This window comes from Palaemon carinicauda, chromosome 21, assembly GCF_036898095.1.
Source record: "Palaemon carinicauda isolate YSFRI2023 chromosome 21, ASM3689809v2, whole genome shotgun sequence".
Taxonomy (NCBI): domain Eukaryota; kingdom Metazoa; phylum Arthropoda; class Malacostraca; order Decapoda; family Palaemonidae; genus Palaemon; species Palaemon carinicauda.
Genome location: NC_090745.1, coordinates 3,326,581 through 3,349,835, shown reverse-complemented (window position 1 = coordinate 3,349,835; position 23,255 = coordinate 3,326,581). Strand labels below are relative to the sequence as shown.

The following is a 23,255-nucleotide window of genomic DNA, read 5'->3' as shown; positions in this document are numbered from 1 at the left end:
CGAAGTATTTTTGTCTTAACTTTAATTTGTGTCCAGTATCAGGTGAGTGAAGTAGGCAGCAACGATATAAGGAAATATTTCTGTAATTGAAATGAACATATAATTAATAATTTAAATTCCTATCAAAGTTTATAATGGCAATCCCACTTTTGCAGGCAGCCAAGTGTGGTTGGGTGCATGGAACAGCTTCTTCATATTAAGGGTTATGCATATTGGCACTTGTTGAAGATAGTAAAGAAAACTTATATGTAAACATTGAAATCATTCATTTTAATGAAACCTTGTTTTTTCAGCCATATGACTTATGAAATTGAAGGCACCAAAGGTTTAAGAATTAAATTTCATCTAAAAGGACAGAGGAGAACAGCAACAGCCCACCTTGATGCTAGAGAGGTTAGTTCTTATTTTTTTTCCTTTGTATGCAATGTTCATTATTTATGAATAAGTGCTCTCTACTCTTGAACACTAATGATATATTGGATTAAGGTTAAATGTTTTTTTTTGTTACTCTACTCAAAAAATTGTAAGAATATATAAAACTATAATTTCCAATAACCAATATACAACAAAACCACAGTTGTTAGGGGGAGAGAGGAAGAGAAAGTTTACTTTAATTTTTAAGGTCTTGTACATCAAACATGGCAGTTACACTTTGGCGAAGTATTAACCCCTCAAAAAAATTTGTTCTGGAACCGGAATACAAACATACGCTCTATTTATTAGGGTTATTACTTTTAGCGAAGCTGAAAGGACGAGCCATTAAATTTTAGCGAGGGTTAGCCATTCCGCTAGTTAGCGTAGTAGGGGTTAGCTTGCTATTTCTCCCACTCGCACACCTGTGATTTAGCCCACTTTTGCTTTTGACTCGGATGGTAAACATTCGTTGCTGCTCATCATCATCACCAAGTTATTTTGGACTGCCATTAATTGATTTTGTTTTGTGTTTTTTCTTTATTAGTGTGTGTGTGTTGACTTCTGCCGACCATGTACCCTCTGGACTTGAAGGCCAGCTCTGATGAACCTTCATATCAGCTGTTGACACTGATCGCCACACCCTTTGTCCCGTCTGCAGAGGTCAACAGTGTGATACTGATAACAAGTTTAGTGAGTGTCGCGAGTGGTGTGTCAAAGCGGATATTTCTCCTTCGAATGTTTCTTCGAAACTGAAAAAAATCTGAGTCCTCTTCTTCCGCTTCCTGATCTTCCTCTGAAGCTCCTGCTCGTTCGGTTACTTACGAGAGACCATCAAATAGTAGCGTAGACCCTTTTATTTAAGGCCAACCCCAGTCCTCGAGAGATGGTGTAGCGAAGCGGCCACCTCTTCCCCCCCGGGTGAGGGTCTATGTCTCCTTTTTTACAGGTGTGGTTGTCCTTGGGGCTTCTGGGTCCGTCCTCCAAGACTTCTTGCTGCAATTCATTATTCGTGGTGTTAGTGTGCAGCCTTCGTCGACTTCAAAGCTGGATCCTCTGTTGTGCATCGACATTGTGGTGTCTGAGGCGTCTTCTGCTCCTGCTGCCGATGCCCCTGCACCTTCAGATTGTGTTTCCCCCTTTCGTGATTAGCCTTCGAGGGGGAAACTAAGTCCTTCGTCTGTCTCTCCTGCAAGTGTTTCTCCTCGGAGGAGAGTTCGCTCATAGAGACTCCTCTGTGGAGGACTGCTGCTTCTAAAGGTCAGCTTGACAATCCCCAGGCCCCTAGAGGGCATCTCTGATCTCGCAGAGCTTGCCCTCCGCTTCGCCTAAGAGGTGGTGAAAAGGCACCTCTTCGGCTCTTCAGCCTCGCCTTCGCAGAGGAGCCTCCGCTTCAGTCGTCTTCCGGCCCTGACCTTCGCTCGTTCCTGAACCCTTCTCTCCTGATGACTCTGCCGCTAGTCCTCGGACTCTTCTGTGGATCATTCGCGATCCCCGTCGGAGGATACTCTCCCTTCCAAAGGGCATATCCCCTGTTCCAGACCCTTCTTGCCGACCTGCCTTCTCCGTTCCTGTTGCCTGTTTCTTGTCTGCCTGCTCGTGATGCACCTCCTAAGCGTCCTTCTACGCGCCAATGCTCTCCAGCGCCCTCCAGCACTCCCATACTTCCCAGAGTGTCTTCACTCTCCAGCACTTCAGCACTCCAGTACATCAACAAATGCCTGCTTTTCAGTGCCTTCCAATGTGCCAGTGATCTCCCAATCTCCGGCACTCTCTGGGGCTCTCCAGCGTATTCTCGCTGCTCCAGAGATCAGCGTTTGCCAGCTCGTCAACGCTCTCCTAAGCGCCAGCTTGCCCCTGCGCCATCACTCTCCTGTATGCAAGCGCTCTTTGGCTTGGCAGCGCTCGCCAAAGCAGCCTTCTCCTGCGCACTTGTGCCAAGCCCTAGAGCAGGTTCCCCCAGCTTCATGATCTTAAAGGGAAAAGGAACACGAAGATTTTGACAGATACCGTCGCCCCATTCCCCTCCCCGCAAATGCATTACAGCACGACCGCCGGGGAAAGGGAAAGAAGGCTTCCATAGAGTTCAGGATCCCGAAGATTCCATCTTGGAAGCCGGACAAACCACTGCAAACATTGATAGAGACTCCTCACAGGGAACATTTGGTTTTCCGCCTTCAGGGGATCTTTCTGACAGTGCATCAGTTTAAACAGCCTTAGTTTAGTGCCATGGTCAGAGCAGTGGTGCAACCCTTCGGGCCTGCCATGTCATCTCGCCGCTCTTCAGAGACCTCCCATCCAATGGCACCAGCAGACCTACTGCGAGGAATCTTGGCTTCTTTTACCTTGAAGAGGAAAAGAGGAGTCTCAGATGTGGTTACATCCCCTAGGGTGAAACTGACTCCTGTTAGGCCCTTCAAGGCCTGTCCTTCCTGTCTCTCTTGCTAGACACTCCTACCTCTGCCGAGGGAGTCGCTTGAGGTACGGACTTCCTCCCTTCCACCTTCGGAGGAAGTTTCCCCTCCCATGGAGAGTTCTCCACCACCGATGGAAGTCAGGAGGGACAATTTCAACCAGCCTTCGATGCTTGGGTCTTGCCTCCTTTTTCAGAAGGAATTGAAGGACTCGAAGACTCTTCCTAAGTCCTCTTCAAGGACCTCCAGGCCTGCAGGAACCACCAGGTCCAGTGATGCCCGCAACCCACCGTGAGAGGAGCTCTCCAGGGAGAAGGACACTTTGAGGCAATCCCACTTCGGAGGGGGAGCAAAAAGAGACGGAACATGCATTCTGGCAAGTCCCGGCTAATAGGGCAAAGACACAGTCTTAGCCGGTGTTGGGCACTCAGAAGCCCTCTAAGTAGTCTTGGCCTTGTCTCAAGGGGTAAATGATGTCCAGGCTAAGATTGCCCAACAGTTCTCAGAGCTCTCCTCCTCCCATCGCTCCGGCTCTTCTGCCAAGCTTCTCCCTAGAGGAGATATTTCAAAATCTTGGACAAGCCTCGTACAGCTCTTCCTCTCCTTCACTCTCTGGAAGTCACCAAGGGAGTCTAGAGAGGCCCTCCAGCCGTCAGGTATCGTTCTCGTCATCAGAGATCCTCAACCAGGAGGAGGTCACGAAGTATGCCATGCAGGGCTACTTCATGGCTTGATCTATGGTTGGGGGACCCTGGGAATCCTGGTTCAAACAGAGGATTTTTCCTAGGAACACACCAGGAAAGCGATGGAAAGTTTCCTTCTCTCATGCACTTGCACCATCAAGTCTCGAATTTATGGGCGAACATCATCCTGAAACGTCGAAATGCTGTGTCTGAGAGATTCCATCAGCAGGTCCCTAATGCTGAGATCGCCAATCTCAGCTCTGTTCGAGCCAAAGGACGTGGAACATGCATGCTGCTGAGAGATGGAGCAAGTCTCACCAGGACTCTCCTCCAGGGCTTTGTCATCAAAACCTTATAAACCAACGGCTTCTCAGCAGTCCCGTCCAGCCAAGACCTTGACAAATAAGACAGCAGCGAAGACAGTGGTGTCTAGGAAGCCCTTTCCGACCAAGAGAAAGGCGTCCTCCAAGGGAGGAAAATATCCTAGAGGGAGCGGCCGAGGCCACAAATGCTAGGAAAGGCCCCCGCTTGTCCACTAGTAGGGGGATTCCTACAAAGTTGCTAGGACAGGTGGAAGCAACTTGAGACCGAACCCTGAACACAATGTCAGTGATTCGTTCAGGATATCGTGTGCTCCCTCCCCTGATCAAGCAAAGCCCTCCGGGCAGAAATCCAGATCCTGTCGAAGAAGGGCGCTCTCCGTCTTCGGCCAGTCTCCAGGCTTCTTCAGTTGACTCATTCTTGTAAAAAAGCCGTCTGGAGGCTGGAGGTCAGTCATCGACCTCTCAGCTCGGAACAAGTTTGTCAAACTCCGTTCAGCATGGAGACGGCAGACACGGTCAGACTAGCAGTAAGACCTCCGGACTTCATGTGTACACTGGACCTAAAGGACGTATACTTCCAGATCCCAGTCCATCCGTCTTCAAAGAAGTACTTGAGATTCAACTAGACAACAGGAAGAAATACCAGTTCAAGGTGCTGTGCTTCGGTCTTTCCATGGCACCTCAAATTTTCACCAGAGTGTTTTACCCTAGTGTCATCTTGGGCACACAGTCCTAGCAGACTCGGTGTAAACCCTTCTTCAACACCAAGACAAACTTCTGAGGCTTTGTCAACATCTCGGGGTCATGGTAAATCTCGAAAAGTCTTCCCTTCTTCCTACGCAGAGACTGGTATACTTATAATAGACACCAATCTCTCCACAAACAGCCGGACCTTGAATGGTTAGGATGAAACGAGAATCTACAAAAGGGGACCTTCTCGTCTACCCCCAGATTTGATGCTGTTCTCAGACACTTCAAAAAAACAGTGGGGGTGGTGCACATGACCTCAGGAAACTGGACAGTCAGAAGAGTACCTCCACATAAAAGTCTCTCAAGAGATGAAGGCTGTCTTTCTGGCCCTTCAACAGTTCCACCAGTTCCTGGCGGGCCACTCAGGGCTTACATCAACAAGCAAGGAGGTACTTTTTCGCAGTGCCTATCTCATCTAGCAATAGAGACACTGAGATGGGCCGAGATTCACTCGATACGCTCCACAACCTGAGCAGAGCATCTCGGTGAGTATCGAGTGGTCTTTGGATCATCCAGTACCCAATATTTTATTTTCCCTTATTTCCTTTCCTTACCGGGCTATTTTCCCTGATGGGGCACCTGGGCTTATAGCATCCTGCTTTTCCAACTAGCATCCTGCTTTTCCAACTAGGGTTAGCCTAGCAATTAATAACAATAATGATTATAATAACAAAGTCACTTTGTGGAGTTCTCCGACTGTTGACCTCTTCACAACGGCCCTGAATTTCAGGCTCTCGTTTTACTAGTCCCAGACCCCAAGGCTCTTTGGCAAGATGCATTCCAACAACAGTGGGACAACGTTGATGTTTACACCTTTCCCCATTCTGTCTGATGAGGACTCAACAAAGCCAGAACATCGGGCAACCTCTCAATGACCCTCATAGCTCCGCTATGGCATCACACGGAATGGTTTCAGGACCTTATGGAACTCGTGACGGAGTCTCCAAGAGAACTCCCCCCACGACACGATCTACTCAAACAACCACATGCCAATCTTCCACAAAAGCCATAGTAGCTTTGCTATGACTTCACATCTGGAGACTATACAGCACTCTTCACTCAGAGAGGATTTTTGCAACAAGTTGCAAGCAGGATGTCTGATACCTGCAGAAATCATCAGCAGCAGTCTACTAGGCAAAGTGGAAGGTCTTCTGCGGTTGGTATCGTGGAAGGGGTCTCGATCCTCTCGATGCTACTATTCCAGCAATAGCGGAGATCCTCGTGGATTTGTGTGAAAAAATGTGGCTTTCAGTCTCGGCGGTAAAAGGCTATTGCTCAGTCTTGAGCCTTAGACTGAACGGAATGGACATTTCTTCATCGCTAGAACTTTCTTTACTCATACAGAGTTACGAACTTATCTGTCCTCAGTCTGAAGTGAGACCTACCCCATGGAACATGGTTCGAGTTCTCAGGTCTCTAAATAACTCCGTATGAATCATTACGCCAGGCAACAGATCGCCACCTCACTTGGAAGACTGTGTTCCTACTAGCTTTGGCTTCGGCCAAACGAGTCGGTCAACTTCATGGTCTCTCTCATACGACATCGCCCATTCAAGGGGAGGGGTAGATGTAACGTTCAGCTTCGTCTCTGAGTTTATTGCCAATACCCTAAATCCAGGGGTGACCGATCCCCGATTCGATGAGTACTTTATTTCGAGTCTCTGTTCTGTAACAAGTGACCCTGATCATCCCTTACGCTGCCCAGTGAGGAGTTTGAGGCTGTACCTCAAGAGAACGGCCGCAGCCCGTCCCTGAGTGCCTGCACTTTTTGTCAGCACAGGGAGGAGGAATAAGAGGAGTGTCACGAAGAACACCATCTCGGCCTGGATTTGCAAGGTCTTGAACTTAATCCCCCTCATCATGATGTCAGGGGCGTAGCTACGTCCGTGGCATTCAAGAGACGTGGGTGCTTCAAGGCTTGGGTGTGGAAACGTCAGAACACGTTCACAGCCCACTTACAAAGGAGGCTGTATACATTCTCCATTGGTCTTGTGGTGGCTGCACAACAGCTGGACCTCAAGCTTCTTATTGGATAGTAGCAGAAGATTGAGGGCACTGTTAACCGGTTTTAGTCTATGTGAATGAAAAGATTTGACTGGCTCTTATTCTTTTCTTCATCCTTCCCCTCTTGGGGAAAGCAGTATCCTGGGATCTCTGCATAAGCTGACCTCAAACCAATGCAGGTAAGCCATGCTCCCTTGTGTACCTAGTAAACTAATACTGTTGTGCTCCCATACCCTGGCATGGTGGTATTGGGAAAGTCTTGGTTACAACAGTTTTACCTACTAAAAGACGAATACTTTACCTGGGCTGTCACACTTCTAAACATCTCAACACACACCTTGCATAGTAAGCTTTTAGCGAGGTGCAGGGACTCCTTATTGTAGGTACAAATATACTCGGATAAGGAGTTCCCGGGTAAAGCCAAAAGCCAGATTGGCAGGCATGTCCACCCTCCTAATGGGTGAGTCACTCCTAAGGTAAAAAGGTTTGTATCATTAGGAAAAAATACAAATTGTAAAATTTGTCATAAAAATTTTTTTGTGCGAGAGGTTGCTATGCCTGGTTACTTTACTCTGTGGGATACAAATGAATTTGTTCCTACTAATACGATCATCCTTTTTACAGGAGAACGATAAGAGAAGCTGGGTATACCAGCTAGAAACTTAACAACTTGTCGGTAGCAAAGAAATTGCTGGCTCTCTTAGATTAATCGTCAGTGGGAATGGACTATCTTTCCGACTGAGAATTTAAACAAAAAAGAAAAAAGCAAGAATTGGAAAGTATTCAAACGTATTTAACTTTGTGTCAGAATTATTTGTTTTTGGAGATGCCTGCTGAAGTGCAGAAATGCCCGGAAATGTTGCTGAAGATCTGCGGTACTTTCATGAATGTGGACCGATCCTCATCGGACATGCCCTTCATGCAGAGGGCATACGAACCTAAACTTGAGACAAGTGTTTGGAATGGACTCCCAGCGGATGTATGGGAGGCAAAAGAAGATCTAAAACGGTTTCTTTGCCCTTGAGCAATTCTCGAAATAAAAAGCTTGGAATTGAAGAAAGCGTGACTTTTTCTTTGCCCCGTATATTCCAACTCTTCTCGTGACCATTTGAGCGCAATGGTGGTGGCATTTTAACTTTTGGGCAAGGGCTAAGTTACCTGTAGAGAAACGGTGGGGCCTTCTCCTCATTGAGCCTTCTTTTGTTTCACAAATTAGATACGTTGGGTGTGGGCTGCAGCAGGCTCTGTCAGTCAAGGTACTCATGTTTCCAAGGAAGTCTTCTCCTTCAGAGTTTGTTTGCAAGGTTGTTTCTCCTACTCTGCTAGCGATATCGCTCCTATTTAAAGAGGGATCGTAGTTGGTCATACTCGTCTCCTCCACTTGCAATAACAAAGGACGACTATCTTCTGTGGACGCACCTCATCCAGACAAACCCATAGAGTTACGAAAGACTCTTAGGGGCATCACACTATGTGGAGCCTCACTACTGCGCACCTAATCCCAACACACTTCGTTGGATAATGGATTCAACATCATCAAGACACACTTCCCATAAGTGCTCTGCACAAACATCCAAATCTTCAAAGGCTATCTGAAAAGAGTGCTCTAAGCCTTAATTCTGAACATGTTAAAGCACTTTTCTGTATGACTTTAGCTGCTCTTCACATATCCTGACATTCTAATATTCTTGAAATGGAAAGATATTTTAAATCTTGTTCACAAAGCGCTGTGCACGCGTCATATGGCTGTGGGCATTCATCATCTAGCTATTTAAAACTCCTTCTTAAGGAAATAATTCACAGCAGTCGGATCCTAAAATCCTAATGACCTCCAATAGTGTCCCCAGCACCAGAAACCCCAATCATCCAGACCGATCTGGAGTTTGACTAAGTATGTGGAGCAGCAGCCCATATCAACTTGCACTCCAGCTGGCATAATAAGAATAGTCCAGATTACTAACTCCTAGAAAAGATGCCCGTTAAGGCCCACTCTTAAAGGAGAGAGAGAGAGACGCTTTCTACTAAAGAGGACTGGCAAGGATGAAGGGAATGAACGTTCGGAACAATCTAAGGATGTCTCAAAGTATTGCGAGTGTCCTACAAGTCGCCTCATGTCAGGAAGCAGATGCTTACTGACATAAGGAGAGCAATGAGAAAATTATCACAATCTTCTGAGCCCACAGATCCTAAAATGCTCAAGCGAATCCTTTTTTCAGCGTTAAGGACTTTTTAAATATTAAACTTAGCCGGTGAATATATAATAGCTGACGTCTCCGACGGCTCGACAGATTCCAAAAACTCGCGCGCAATCGCCATGAAGGTTGCGGGTGTGCCCACCAGCGCCGACTATCGACCAGATACCGCATATACATGTAAACAGCTCCAGTTCTTCTCTGTCGGTTTCATCGACAAGTCGATTCCACTCGCTTTATGACCTCGAGTTTTCTACCGAATTGGTGAAGTACTTGGTTTTGGTTTTATTGCTTTCGCCGTGTTGGATTATTCAATACTATCTTCAAAAGAAATGCTTTTGTACGGAAGTGTGTTTTAGGCTTTTAGTAATTATTTTATCACGTTATAAATTATTGTTGATAATTATAGATTTTCCTCTATATATTTTATATCTCACCCGCCTTTATTAGGCCTCTTCGATTAGCTTTCCATTTATACTAAACATCAAGATAAATTTTATGTTTTGTTTATATGCGGCCTTTACCTATTCCTCCCCTAGTCCGAGATGTAGGCGGTCCTAACTTGGAAACCGAAGTTAAACAACGTTGAGCCCATTCAACTTTTATTTTCGTTAAGTTTAAATCATTTGCTCTGTAAGAGTTATGAAATGAATATTTTTTAGAAAATATTTTAAGAAAGATATTCTTTGAATAGTCTTCGTGCTGTTTTTTCAAAGATGAACTAACGTTTGGTTTATTTATGCTACGCAGTTTGCGCTCTATCGTTACGATAGAGAAAGAGAGAATCACGGTTTCACTTTGCAGAAAGAGTAAATCGATTTTGACGTTTTGTTCATTCTTCTTTCAAACTGAAGTGTTTTAAATATTTAAAGGAACTTGTTAATTTTCAATTTCTTAGTCCTTTCAGTTTTTTCCTTTGGTCAAATAACCTGTTTATTGACGAAGGGTGAGTGGGCAATTCTCTTGTGTGTGACGAGAGAGAGAGAGAGAGACGGAGAGAGAGAGAGAAAGAGAGAACGATCCGATCTTTATTCTCGTCCCAAGTAAGGAGTTTGGGAGCGAGTTACGTTCTCGATTCAGTTTTTTACTCTCGTCCCAAGTCTCTGTACGGGGAGAAAGGATAAAACGTTTTTAGTTTTTATTCTCGTCCCAAGGCACTGTACGGTGAGAGATTGAAAACGTAGTCTTTAGTGAACTAGAGTTTAGTCTCCTTTTTAACTTTATATATTTCCGTTTTATTCGATATATATGTATATGTTTTTTTTTTATTTTTGCATGTGTGTTTCATTTTGTACTAATGTGCTTACATTATACGACTCATTTCGCAATTATAACCTTTTGATGTAAGGGAGAATTGCGTGCTTCAGGTAGATATCAGTTTTATTCATGCCTAATGTGAAATTATTGAAAAATACGATATCAGTGAAGTGAGTGCTTGAAAACATGTGCTGTGTTGCGGAGGGTGCGTTTGTTCGTGCTTGTCACTTGCCTAGTCCGAGACCTCTTTCAGGCTCCCATGCACCAGGGAGAAGGAATGTCGTAGGACCTAAGGGAGTGAGGAGTGTAAACCAACGAACAGACGTTCCCTCAAAGGTATCAGACGTTGCTCGGCAAGCACGTCCTTGCCATAAGACAGGAGAGACGAAGGTTCTCCTCGTCATCCGAAGACTTTTTGCAAAAGAAACCTTGGCGCAAGGTTTCTAGACCCTTTAAGCGAAAGTCAGTCCCTTCAGGACAGGTCCAGCATCCTGGCTGTAGCCATGGGGACAGCTCTGACCCTTTGCAGTCGTCGGAAGACTGTTCGCCTTTTAAACGCAAGCGTAACACGGGGTCCGAGGGTCGCGGTAAAGGCAATGTTTTGCCAACACAGACGTTACCGTCGTCTCGGCCCGTTCCGACTCCCGTTGATCCTAAATGGGTTGTCCTGCAGGACATGCAGACTAAGCTTGCCTCCCTTATGGAGAAGTATGACATTGAGCAGGTTCACGATGAACCTTCGCTTTCGAGTCGCCGTTACACTGAACGAGACTCTGGCCGTCAGCCGCCCAAACGAGCATTTACTCGTCCTTTTGATGTTATGAAACGTGATGTCGGTAGTTTGTCACGTCAGTCACGTGACTTGGATCCTCACTCGCTGTAGTCCCGTGTTGACTTTCAGCCGCTGCCGCAGCCTCGTGTTGACGTTCAGCCGCTGCCGCAGTCTCGTGTTGACGTTCAGGACGTTCGCCAACTAGCTCAGTTGCCTTGTTTTGACGTTGAGCGTCAAGCACCGCAGTCAAGGGTTGTTTTGACTGCTCAGTCTAGGCAGTCAAGGCAGTCTCGACTTGACGTCGAGCGTCCATCAACTCCTGTTGTTGTTGCTGGTCAGTCCTTTCAGCAGCGACATGACGTCGCTTCCTTGACTGCTACTGCTGCTCCTTTGCGTGTGGACTTTGCCTGTCAAGCATTGCCACCGCGGCAGGTCTCTCCTTTTCATGAGACTCGGCAATTGTCGGACGAGGTTCCTTCAGATGAGGAAGTTGCTGATCCCCCTCCTACTGATATTCCTTTGGGGACTTTGTCAGACGGAGAGGAGCCTAAAGCTGCTTAGCCCTCTATGGACTTTAAAAAAATCATGCTGATTTTTAAGGATCTTTGTCCGGACCATTTTGTAACTGCTGCTCCTCGCTCGCCTTCGTCAGAGTTTACACTAGGCCTAGCTACTTCGAAGCCGTTGTTTTCTAAGCTAGTGCTCTCTCGTTCTTCTAAGAGAGCTTTACGTTTGCTAGGCGACTGGTTGATCACCAGGAGGAGTTTGGGGGAGACAGCCTTTGGTTTCCCTCCTTTTAAACTGGCTTATAGAGCGAGCATCTGGTATGACACGGGAGAAGTTCTCGACTTGGGAGTTCCTGCCTCTGCCCAGGGAGACTTCTCAAGCCTCATAGACTCTCCCCGTCGCCTGGCCATGAGACGCTCCAAGATTTTATGGTCGGCTTCAGAGCTAGACCATCTCCTGTTAGGAGTTTTTCGAGCGTTTGAAGTTTTGCTGTACAATTATGTCATGCATAAACAAGGCTATCAGGGATGGCTCCAATGATCTGACAGCCACGTTCTCTGCAGGAACAAGGCTATCAGGGATGGCTCCAATGATCTGGCAGCCACGTTCACTGCAGGAGTACTTAAGATGTAAGTGCGCTCAATGTGTTCATTGTCAAGACAAACTTCACGATGAAGACTACCAAATCTGTCTTGGCAGCATTAAGGGAAGGCGACCGGATGGTCTCTCTCGACCTTCAGGATGCATACTTCCACATCCCGATTCATCCAAACTTTCAACAACATCTGAGGTTTGTGGACGGGAAAGTAATGTACCAATGTCGAGCACTGTACTTCGACCTCATTCCTGCTCCTCTTGTTTTTACAAGGCCCTTGCAAAATGTAGCAAGCTTTCTACATTTTTTGAGGATTCAGAGCCTCCCTTTATTTTGACGACTGGCTAATCAGGGCGTCGTCATTATATCGCTGTCTGGAGAGCCTCTAATGGACATTAGACCTAACCAAGGAGCTAGGTCGTAACTTACAGTACCCCATCCCAGACTATTCTTTATTTGGGAATGGAGATACAGTGTCTGATTTTTCGGGCCTTTTCGTCTCCCGCAAGAATGGAACAAGCTCTGTTAAAAGTCCTTCACTTGCAAGAGAAAAACAGTTACTCTGTAAGAGTTTGAACTAGCCTCGTGGGAACTCTTTCATCGCTGGAGTAGTTTATCTCTCTGGGGAGACTCAACCTATGCCCTCTCCAATTTCACCTAAACCATTGGAACAAGGAGAAGGGCTTAGAGAGTATCTCTTTCCCAATCTCCAACTCAGTCTAGACATGTCTGACTTGGTGGGACAGCAACATCAGACTTCGAGAAGGTCTTTCTCTTGCGATCAAGAACCCAAACCATGTGTTGTTTTCAGATGCATCGGATTTGGGTTAGGGAGCTCCACTGGACAGTCTGGAATGCTCGGGTCTTTGATCCACGGATCAGAAGGAACTCCATTTAAGGCAAGTAACATCTCTCCTTTGGCGAGATTTGTGCAAGGAAAATGAATGTCTTGGCGGACGGCCTCAGCAGAAGAGGACAAGTCATCTCCAGTGGAGTGGACGTTGCATAAGACTGTGTGCGAGAAGCTATGGATGACATGGGGTCAACCCACCATAGATCTTTTTGCGATATTCTCTGACAAAGAGGCTCTCGACTTACTGCTTTCCAGTTCCAGATCCAGAGGCAGCCCACATAGATGCTTTCCTGCTGGACTGGTCTCACCTGGACGTTTATGCCTTTCCACCTTTCAAGATCCTAAACAAGGTGCTGCAGAAGTTCACCTCTCACGAAGGGACCAGGTTGACATTGGTTGCTCCACTCTGGCCCGCGAGAGAGTGGTTCACAGAGGTACTTCAATGGCTGGTAGACGTTCCAAGGAGTCTACCTTTAAGGATGGATCTCTTACGGCAGCCCCACGTAAGGAGTCTTCATCAAAGCCTCCCCGCGCTTTGTCTGACTGCCTTCAGACTATCGAAAGACTCTCAAGAGCTCGAGGATTTTCGAAGGAGGCAGCCAGAGCGATTGCGAGAGCTAGGAGAGCATCTACCATCAAGGTCTACCAGTCGAAGTGGGAAGTCTTTAGAGACTGGTGCAAGTCATCATCCATTTCCTCTTCCAGTACCTCTGTAGCCCAAATTGCAGACTTTCTCCTGCATCTGAGAAATGTTCGCTCCCTCTCTGCTCCCACTATTAAGGGCTACAGGAGCATGTTGGCTTCTGTGTTCAGACATAGAGGCTTAGATCTGTCCAATAATAAAGATCTCCAAGATCTCCTTAAGTCCTTTGAGACCTCTAAGGAGCGTCATATGGCAACTCCTGGATGGAACTTAGACGTGGTCCTAAGGTTCCTAATGTCCAACAGGTTTGAGCCATTACATTCAGCCTCCCTGAAGGATCTCACCCTCAAGACGCTTTTCTTAGTGTGCTTGGCTTCGGCTAAAAGGGTCAGTGAGATCCATGCCTTTAGTAAGAACATCGGCTTTTCTACAGATAAAGCCTCATGTTCGCTTCAGCTTGGTTTCTTGGCCAAAAATGAACTGCCTTCTCGTCCTTGGCCTAAATCTTTTGATATACCTTGCCTATCAGAGATCGTAGGCAACGAGCTTGAAAGAGTACTGTGCCCAGTTAGAGCTCTTAAGTTTTATTTAGCTCGTTCCAGATCCTTACGAGGTGGATCTGAGGCCTTATGGTGCTCAGTTAAGAAGCCCTCATTGCCTATGTCTAAAAATGCTTTATCGTATTTTATTAGATTTTTAATCCGAGAGGCTCATTCTCACTTAAGTGAAAAAGATCGTTGCTTGCTTAAGGTCAAGACGCACGAAGTAAGAGCGATAGCAACTTCTGTGGCCTTTAAGCAAAACAGATCTCTGCGAAGTATTATGGACGCGACCTTTTGGAGGAGCAAGTCGGTGTTCACTTCATTTTACTTAAAAGACGTCCAGACTCTTTATGAGGACTGCTACACATTGGGTCCATTCGTTGCAGCGAGTGCAGTAGTGGGTGAGGGTTCTACCACTACATTCCCTTAATTCCAATACCCTTTTAATCTTCTCTTGAAATGTTTTTAATCTTGTTTTGGGTTGTACGGAAGGCTAAGAAGCCTTTCGCATCCTTTTTGATTTGGCGGGTGGTCAAATGTCATTTCTTGAGAGCGCCCAGATTAAGGGTTTTGATGAGGTCCTGTTGTATGGGTTGTCGCCCTGGATATAACAGCTCCTGGGAGTCTTTCAGCATCCTGAGAGGATGGCTGGGCTTCGTGAGGAAAGCGGACTAACAAGGCAGAGTAATCGTCAGTCAGCTTCCTTACCAGGTACCTATATTTATTTGGGTTTTGTTATGATATAACTGTCAAAAACTCTAAGCATATACGCCTTTATTGTATTAATACTGGTCTCTACCCACCACCATGGGTGTGAATCAGCTATTATATATTCACCGGCTAAGTTTAATATTTAAAAATGATATTTTGATTATAAAATAAATTTTTTAATATACTTACCCGGTGAATATATAAATTAAAGGCCCTCCCTTCCTCCCCGATAGAGACCCAGCGGAATGAGAAGAACTGGAGCTGTTTACATGTATATGTGGTATCTGGCCGATAGTCGGCGCTGGTGGGCACACCCGCAACCTTCATGGCGATCGCTCGCGAGTTTTTGGAATCTGTCGAGCCGTCGGAGACGTCAGCTATTATATATTCACCGGGTAAGTATATTCAAAAATTTATTTTATAATCAAAATATTTTTTTTTTTTTTTCTTTTAATTCCCTCCCTTCCGTCTGCTTCTCAGTTGTCTGTTGTAGTGCTGGCAAGGGATATTGTGATTGATAAGGCAACTAGGACATTGACCGAAAGTGATGATCTTGTCTACGACCCGGAACAATCCGCAGGATTAACGGATTGGATGGAAGCTCTGTCATCTCCGCCCAAGGGCAGAGGCCTTATTATACTCCTCTTCGCCAAGGAAATCTAGATAAGGTTTCTCAAGAAATGGGGAGAGGAAATCCTTGAGAGCAGTTATGTTCTCCCCGTAATTTCTGTGCCTTTTTCCAGTCTGAAGAAATATTACAGGATTCTCCCCATCTCCCTTGGATCACTACAGTTTCGACCCTGATTGAGCATTGGCAACATCTACATTAGGATCCGTCTCCTTTTCAGTGGTAGAGGCTTCATATATTGATCAAAGGTCAGGAACAGTCATTGAAGACTTGTCAGATGCCAACAAGAAACAAGGCCTGAATATATTGTTTTGGGGTAAGAGCAGTAGAGTTTCTAATGCATCAGGCAGCCAACTAGCAGCGAGATGTCCACAACAGGCTGCCAAGGACTAAATCTTCACTCTTCTCGGCAGCCTTGGGGAGATATGGATCTGTGTCCTTCTGACAACCGCAGGCCTACCTGCAATGTCAATTTTGCAACCGCTACAGCCTCTTAAACCTGCCTCAGAGGAGAGCGCCCGCCTTCAGGTCTCGATCCTCTAAAAGACTTAGAACCAGCAACTTGTCTCACCAAGCCCAGCCTCGATCCTCTAAAAGACTTAGAACCAGCAACTTGTCTCACCAAGCCCAGCCAAGTAGAGAGGCAAGGGGGGGGGGGGGGGGGCAAGGGTGCATACAAAGTGGAGGAGGTGGTGGTTCCATGGGGCAGAAAGTTAATAATTTGTTATGTAGACTGGTGATTGTTTCGATTCGGACATCATCCTTCCTTCCATCAAGACGACTTGGTTCATTTTGCCCATCATGTATCAAAAGAATTCTGTATCCACATAAGAGTGAAGGTTATCTATTCCAGGAAGAATTCAGTTGTACTGTTCTTTCGTTGAGCCCACCTGTCGTCGCTTCAGCTGAAAGCAGCATTGGTCCAAAAACACCTTGACTATCCCTCTCACTGGATGGTTGTGGTTAAGAAGAGTAAACCTCTTGAAAGGATGCTCGTTGTCAAATCCTCCTTCGGGAATTGCACAACCAAAGAGGGGGGAAAGCTCACCTCTGCAAGTATTTGGTGTTGGCGCTGTGGTTCAAAAGAAAAGCAAAACAAAGAGTGGGATTCCTGGCTCTTCAGCACTTTTTCCTTCTCTCAGTTTATTCAATGTCAGTGAACACCACACCAAATGCTATCTGGCAGATATGTGTGCGGGAGGAGCTCAACAGCTCGCTTCATTCTAGGCCAAATTAATGAACATTGTGCCTACAAGTTGAGAGGGAAGAGATATGAATGGTTTGGAAGGATTTTTACTTACTCGGATGCAACTGATCCTGATGCCATGGCTCCGACATCCGACAGTGGATCTTCAGGCGACGTCCCTAAACCATAAAGTAAAATTAGTGAACTGCTCTCCAGTTTCAGATCTAGCAGCATTCAAGGAAGGCTTACAGCCTATTGGTATGAATATTTTTCCCAGCGTCTGACTGATAAGGAGGTCTTAAATAAGAGTTCCAACAACACCAATCCCCAACTTGACATAGTTAGTTCCTACAAACCTCATACTTTTGCTGGTGGAGACTCGGAAAGTTGCATCCTTTTATTGCCAACCTCATGCCAGGTTTTTCTCCTACATTATTGGGATCCTTTCGGCTTCACACGTGGAGGTGTTTTCCAGCAGTTCCTTTTGGAGAGAGCCTGCCAAGAGATGTCAGGATGCATGTAAAATTATATAAGTTTATAAAGCAAGCTAAATGGGCATTCATCTCGAGGTTTTTTACCCTTGATTGCCGACTTTTCGTTGTTCTTCCACAATAAGAGAGTGCACAATTTAGCGGTGAAGGTAATCCATCGCTCAGCCTTGCCATGTCTTCAGATGAAAGGGAATAAGATATATTGTTACTCTTTGGAGGAAATTTCCATGCTCATCCATGATAATTCCTCCAAAGACTACAGGTATTATTATAATATCTCACTCCCTTTCATCTGAGTACGTGGCAAGGCTGAGCGATGGATAACCTACACCGCTAAATTGTCCACTCTCATTGAGGAAGTACAACGAAAAGTCGGCGATCAATGGTAAAAAACCTCAAGAAATGATAATACCCATTGGCAAAGCTTTGAGCAGCAGGCCCGGCCACCTCCATCCTAGAACGATGACAAAATATGTAACCTACAAACAGGTCAGTGAAAGTCATAGTATTTTTTTCGGGGTGGGTATAGCTCTCTCTCAACCTAAGTTTGTCGTAGCCAATAAAAACTCCAAGTTCTCAATTCTCATTCCAGGGTTTTAATTTTTCAGATTATGAGCCTTAAGCAAGGTAACCTGATCATATCAGTTGCTATATGTTGTTCTGTGAGAGAGCATTGAGGCACTTGTCAAGCATAATACACAAGTGCTTACAGGTAGAACATATTGAAGAACACTTTGTTCTGGCTTAGATAAAAGTAATTATTGTTAAATAGGGGCTCTCCCCTTCTGCTCCTAACAAAGAATACAAACAAAAACAACATCAGAAGCATAAGAGAACCTCTTTTTCTCGGAACTCCAAGCAGAGGTGTTTGAAAATTATACAGAACTAAATGTTCACTGCTCAGCCAAACCTGAAAGCACATTGATGCAGGTCTGAGTGCTCCTTGCTCTAAGCCAAGGGAATAGTGTTGATAGCAGGCATAGCCAATAGCCAGGAAAAACCAATCTCTTCCTCCCCCTCAAAGAATATGTTTGACGTAGCAAAGGCACGACCTATGCTATGGGCAGACGGGACAATTGCAAACAATCACGTCCCTAGGAAGAGTGTGTGTGTTTGCTTCACAAAGTCGGCATTCACTTGCTAAAAAGAAAATGAAAGTTCGATCACAGGTTCATCGGTACTCGATGTGACTGAAAACATAGGTCCCCAGACTTTATCAGACAGGTAAAGGGAAGGCACCTTGCCTTCCCAATTGTTTAACTGCTCGTCAAAAAAATTAAATGAATTCCAGCGCTCTGAAAACATATTTCCTTCCTAAAGGACGACTGTTTGTACATGCGTAGGAACAAACTACAAAATAAAAATTTATGGATGGGTATCTACTTATATCTTCTTTCTTGTTGATAGTCACAAGATTTATAAAACAAAATGTCCAATCCCTCGCAAGCATAACTGAGGAATTTCTATGTATTTATAACAATTTTGTCTACTTTTAGATCAAAGGCCTCTTGGTAAATGGTTTTATGTTAGTAAACTATTGTTTGATTGGTAACTTTCAAGTTTATTGACTATCAATAATAGAGCCATCATTTGGCTATACAGTATTATAAATACATGGAAATACTTTAGCCACGCAAGCTATCATCATAAATTGAGTGGGAATGAGTTTAAAGCCAAAAAACCTAATTGACTATCAAAGTAACATGCACCATAAAAGCCAGAGAAAGTCATTTACCAGCAATTGAATAAAACAACAGTTTGTATGGCTGGCGAGTGAGCAAAAAAGTATTACAATACAAAAATAATATATATTACAAACTTTATGACAAATTCAAATTTTCATAGCTTTATGTTAAACTTAATTTGACAAATTTATATTGCGAGTATAACATTATTTAATTACATAATCTCAAGATTTTGACATTTCTATTTTCAGACATCATCTGGATGGGAATTCCGGTACCTTTACGTACAAATAGACACCTACCCTCATGAGGTCATTGTTATTGAAGACAACCGTGATGCATCTTTTTCACTTGCTTGAATTTTTTTATATCAAGAGATCTTTGGATAAGTTTTAAGAATATCTATATTTCTATTTGAAGAAATCACAAGATGCCTCAATATTTGTTACTGAATTATATGTTAAATTGATGAAATAATAATTGCCATGGAATTTTAAAACTGCTTTCTTTCACCTTTGAATATATTATATATATATTACCAACAAAAACTAAGGCAATATTTTTTAGGTCTAATATTTGGTTTTTGATTTTCATGTACTTTTGATTAGAAGCCTGTGTGTGCAATGCAAGATTTAACATAACAAATAAGAAGAAAGTAAACAGCATCAGAGTTGTAACTTTACACCAAAATAGTAAAGAAATTAGGATGCCGGAGCTTAGAGAATTGGAAATAATCCAACAAACGGTATCAAATACTGGCTAAGCCAGGAATGAAGCAAGTAGCTTTGGAGATCCTTGTGCAACAAAATGCATGTGTCCTAGATATCACATGATAAAATGGAAATGGCTTTATAATATAAGAGTTTCAAGGTATCCTTTGTCTTTGGGGTTAAAAGGTAGTCTTGATTGAAGCTAGTTTTCTTGGTTTATCTACTGGCACTTGGTTTCATCCTCATTACCTAAAGAATTTTCCAACAGTAAGTGCAGATTGAGCCAGGTCAAAATCTATAGTGGTTATCTTGCAGTGCCCAGCATTATTTTATCTACAAGGGAATAAAAGAGTAACAGTCTTGGCGGAAATATAACCTTGCTTACAAAGGAAATTGTGCAGCATCACAGATTTTCTCACGAATTGCAGGTACTGACTGCATTGGATCTGTTACAACATATCTAAGGTTTCCATAGATATCAAGTTTCAAATTTCCAATCATCCTAGCTGAAAATATGCACTTGTTACATGTCAAATCATCATCTACTATGGCAATCTAAAACAAAGGTGCAAAGAACAAGATCACACACATACGTAAGCTTAAGCTGCCAGCAATACAATTAGTATTTGAAAAAAACAAAATTCAATGAAAAACATGTTGGGTGTTGTAAATTACTCTTTTAGAGATCCACTTACATGAAATATAGTTATGTTTGCATAGAAATGATAAAATGCACTTCAACACCCCATCTCCCACAAGAAAATTCTCTCTCTAATGTATTCACCAAAAAATAATCAAGAAAAGTAATTTTCTCCTCTTTACAGTTCCTACATGTTGATTTCAAATTCTTATGTGGTGCAAAAATTTTTTTTTTAACAAATATTATACTATAGTATACAAAAAAAAAACATCCTTTTTGGGTACACAAACTCACAGCCTCTGTTTTTATTTATTGAAATTTCAAGTAAAGCAATATTTGCTTTCCTCAATTCAGTATAAAATCATAATTCTGCAAAATAAATTTGAACAGTTCTGTCAATCAGATATCACTTATCTTTAACATAATTGGTAACCTTATAATTAAATGCAAAATAAGTACATATCAATGGTCAACTACTGTATCTAAACAGTCATGAGTGTAAAGAGCACTTAGAATCCACATTAGTTCACAACCTTATTACATCAGAACATTAAGTGGATATCTTTTAAGCAGTATATTCCAAAATGCTGTTATAATAGCATTCAAAATCTGGACTGAATATACCATAATATCACTCGTTGACGAACACAGTCCACATTAACCTTGGTAAAATTAAATTATAATTGCCTGCAAAGTAATTCTCTACATAAATGCCAATGAAAAATTATTTAATATATATTTTGAATAAAACTTTAAATTTACCTCAGTCTCATTGGTAAATTTAGTTGTGACAGCAGGCACAGTACATATGCCGCAAATTGCAATTCTTATACACTATATATATGTAAAAATATGTAATCACTGTGCCTTGACAGTTTAATATTGCTTCGAGTAATGCAAATGGCACTAAACATTACTTTGATATCACTTTTCCCAAATGAGGTCCTCCTGAACATTTCACTAATTGCTTAGTTAGAAAATAGATTTGGTTTCCTGCGTATTACAGCACACTGGTTATTATACTAGGCAGCAAGTTATATTTCTACACCTTAAGCTATTCAAAATAATTACAGCTTAACTGTAATATATAAGTTATGACAGAGTTGTAGCAAGAGATAAATATATGTTTCATTGCAATAAAGAAATCAAGTTTGTGTAAGAATATTATATACAAGACTGCTTACCCATAGCAATAGTTTTAAGTAAAAATCATACTAATAAACTTTCAGCACCTTCCCTGATAAAAGGACAAAATCAAATGCTGAAATTCAAGGAACCGTTGAATTCTAGCAAATAAATTTCATGTTACTCATATTTGCAAGCACACTTCATTAAACTTCTTAGTTCAGTATAGGTTTACTAAACAACCATTCACTAATCTACATTATCACAAAATATAGTTTATGATTTTAAAAACTTATTAGAAACTAGGTGTAGTTATTGAAACTACAAAATGATGGCAAAACATATTTGAGTCATTCACAGTTATTAAAATCTTTTCATTTGCATTCAGATTGCATTTATAAAATCAATGACATTTAAAACTGAATGAGATCACAAATTCAAATCAAGTTTCAACTTCAGTAAGTGTGTGTGAACAAGACAGTCACTGTGGGGAAGGACAAAGAACATGTTTGTCTACTTTATCTGTCAAGGAACTTATTGCTGCCATAACTTCATCAAGCCGATTTTCAAGTCCAGACAAGCGTTGGTTTGTGGCAGAGCTCTCTTTTTCTAGGACAACATCTTTAGCAGCTTCTATCTGCGCCTCTTTAATGTGAAACTTGTGGCAGTCACAAATATGCCAGCGTTCCCCACCACGGTTTGGATACACAGTAATTCTGCGATCTCTAAGACAAGAGTGAAACATAAGTGTTCTCCTACCCATCCAGTTCAAAAGCTTCATGGCTGGGTTATGAGAATCAAGACATGCTGCAAAATAACAGTTTTCAGCACCATTATCACAACATGTAATAGGGCCAGGAAGGATTCTTTGGAATGGACTTGCAAGAAAAACAGATTCAATGTAAGAAATTAGCTCGACCCGACTGCTGTAACTCACAATCTCTGCCTCCTGTTGAATCTGCTGGATATCACTGACAGCTAGACCATTGAGTAGATTCATCAAGACGAGGACAATAAGGAACACAAAAACAACAAACAGAAGGTGTGACGATACCGGAAATGGTGAGAGGGGAAGGTCGGTGTACTCCATTTCTCCTGTGGTCATAGCAATGGTTTTCAGAAGAGCTTGGTGGTAAGTTTCAAAGCTTTCATTCATTTGAAAGACGAGATAAAAGCTGATGCTGAAAGCAATTATCATGAAGGAAAACATAACAATGAACTTCAAGAAGTTGTAAGTAACAGTAGTAAACATAGTTACGTAGACAGCCAAGTAAGGATGACGTCCAAGAATGAGTATAAATTCAATCCAAGAGAAGAGTATCAGCCAGGCAGAAAGACACTGCTGTTCTCCACCAGTCATTGGTATAAAAAGGAGGGCTACTGTTAACACAACAATGGAGATTTCCAGCCAGTTTTCTATACGTGTAATGTACAGCCACCACGATACACAAAACTGAACTCCTTCTCTCACTGCAATGTACAGAGCTAGAAGGGCAATTAAGGCTTGAAGAATGAACTTTCCTACGAAGTTACCCACATTTCCTTCTTCTGTATCTGTGGCATTTAAGGATGAATTGTTGTCTGCCATAGTAACAGAATTTTCTAAGGGTTCAACGTAAGTACCATGATATATAAGAATATAAGCAGTAAGAAGTATAACAAAGAATGTGTAAGCCAAGATGTTAAAAAAGTAGTATTGCCTTATTCTCTGCCATTTAAGGAAAAGGAAAGTGTCAATAATTGGATGCAGAAGCAGCCGCCTGTGTTTCTTTGACCCACTCAAGAATCTTAGACATTCGGTTTCGGGTTGCTGAGAAGCCTCAGCAGGAGCTAACAAACTGTAGTGCAAAATAATTTCAAAATCACGGTCTGCAACATTATTCTTGTATTTGATACAATCATTCAAAACTTCTTCAAGAACTGATGCTTGTATTCTAGTAATGGCAAGTGTTCCAAACTTATTCCTGATTCCCAAGTGGGAGCCATTCAAAAGAAGAGCACGCACAAAACTTTGGTCTTCGCCTAGGACAGCATAGTGAAGGGGAGTATTGTGAAATTCATCCAGTGCATCAATATCCAAGTATCGCTTCTTATCCAGTAACAACTGTAGACATCTGTAATAGTCAACACCTT

The 23,255-nt window shown here is 43.1% G+C and overlaps 4 protein-coding genes across 5 annotated transcripts in view; 3 read left to right on the top strand and 1 right to left on the bottom strand.

The window, feature by feature from the left end:
* Positions 1-19,146, top strand: part of LOC137615151 (mitochondrial import inner membrane translocase subunit Tim21) — a 98,846-nt gene extending 79,700 nt beyond the window's left edge. Inside the window, exons 5-6 of the mRNA XM_068344784.1 lie at positions 294-393; positions 18,899-19,146. Of these exons, the coding sequence (XP_068200885.1) occupies positions 294-393; positions 18,899-19,006 (208 nt within the window). The 3' untranslated portion in view covers positions 19,007-19,146. The remainder of the gene's footprint in view (positions 1-293; positions 394-18,898) is intronic.
* Positions 1-23,255, top strand: part of LOC137615157 (phospholipid-transporting ATPase ABCA3-like) — a 503,547-nt gene that overhangs the window by 102,154 nt on the left and 378,138 nt on the right. The gene's annotated exons all lie outside the window — the stretch shown is intronic.
* LOC137615159 (transient receptor potential channel pyrexia-like) overlaps positions 1-23,255 on the top strand; it is a 495,727-nt gene that overhangs the window by 454,117 nt on the left and 18,355 nt on the right.
* The window catches only part of LOC137615486 (transient receptor potential channel pyrexia-like), a 4,237-nt gene continuing 1,276 nt past the window's right edge, over positions 20,295-23,255 (bottom strand). The window contains exon 2 of the mRNA XM_068345410.1: positions 20,295-23,255. This exon is cut by the window's right edge and continues 811 nt beyond it. Coding sequence (XP_068201511.1) covers positions 21,604-23,255 — 1,652 coding nt within the window. The 3' untranslated portion in view covers positions 20,295-21,603.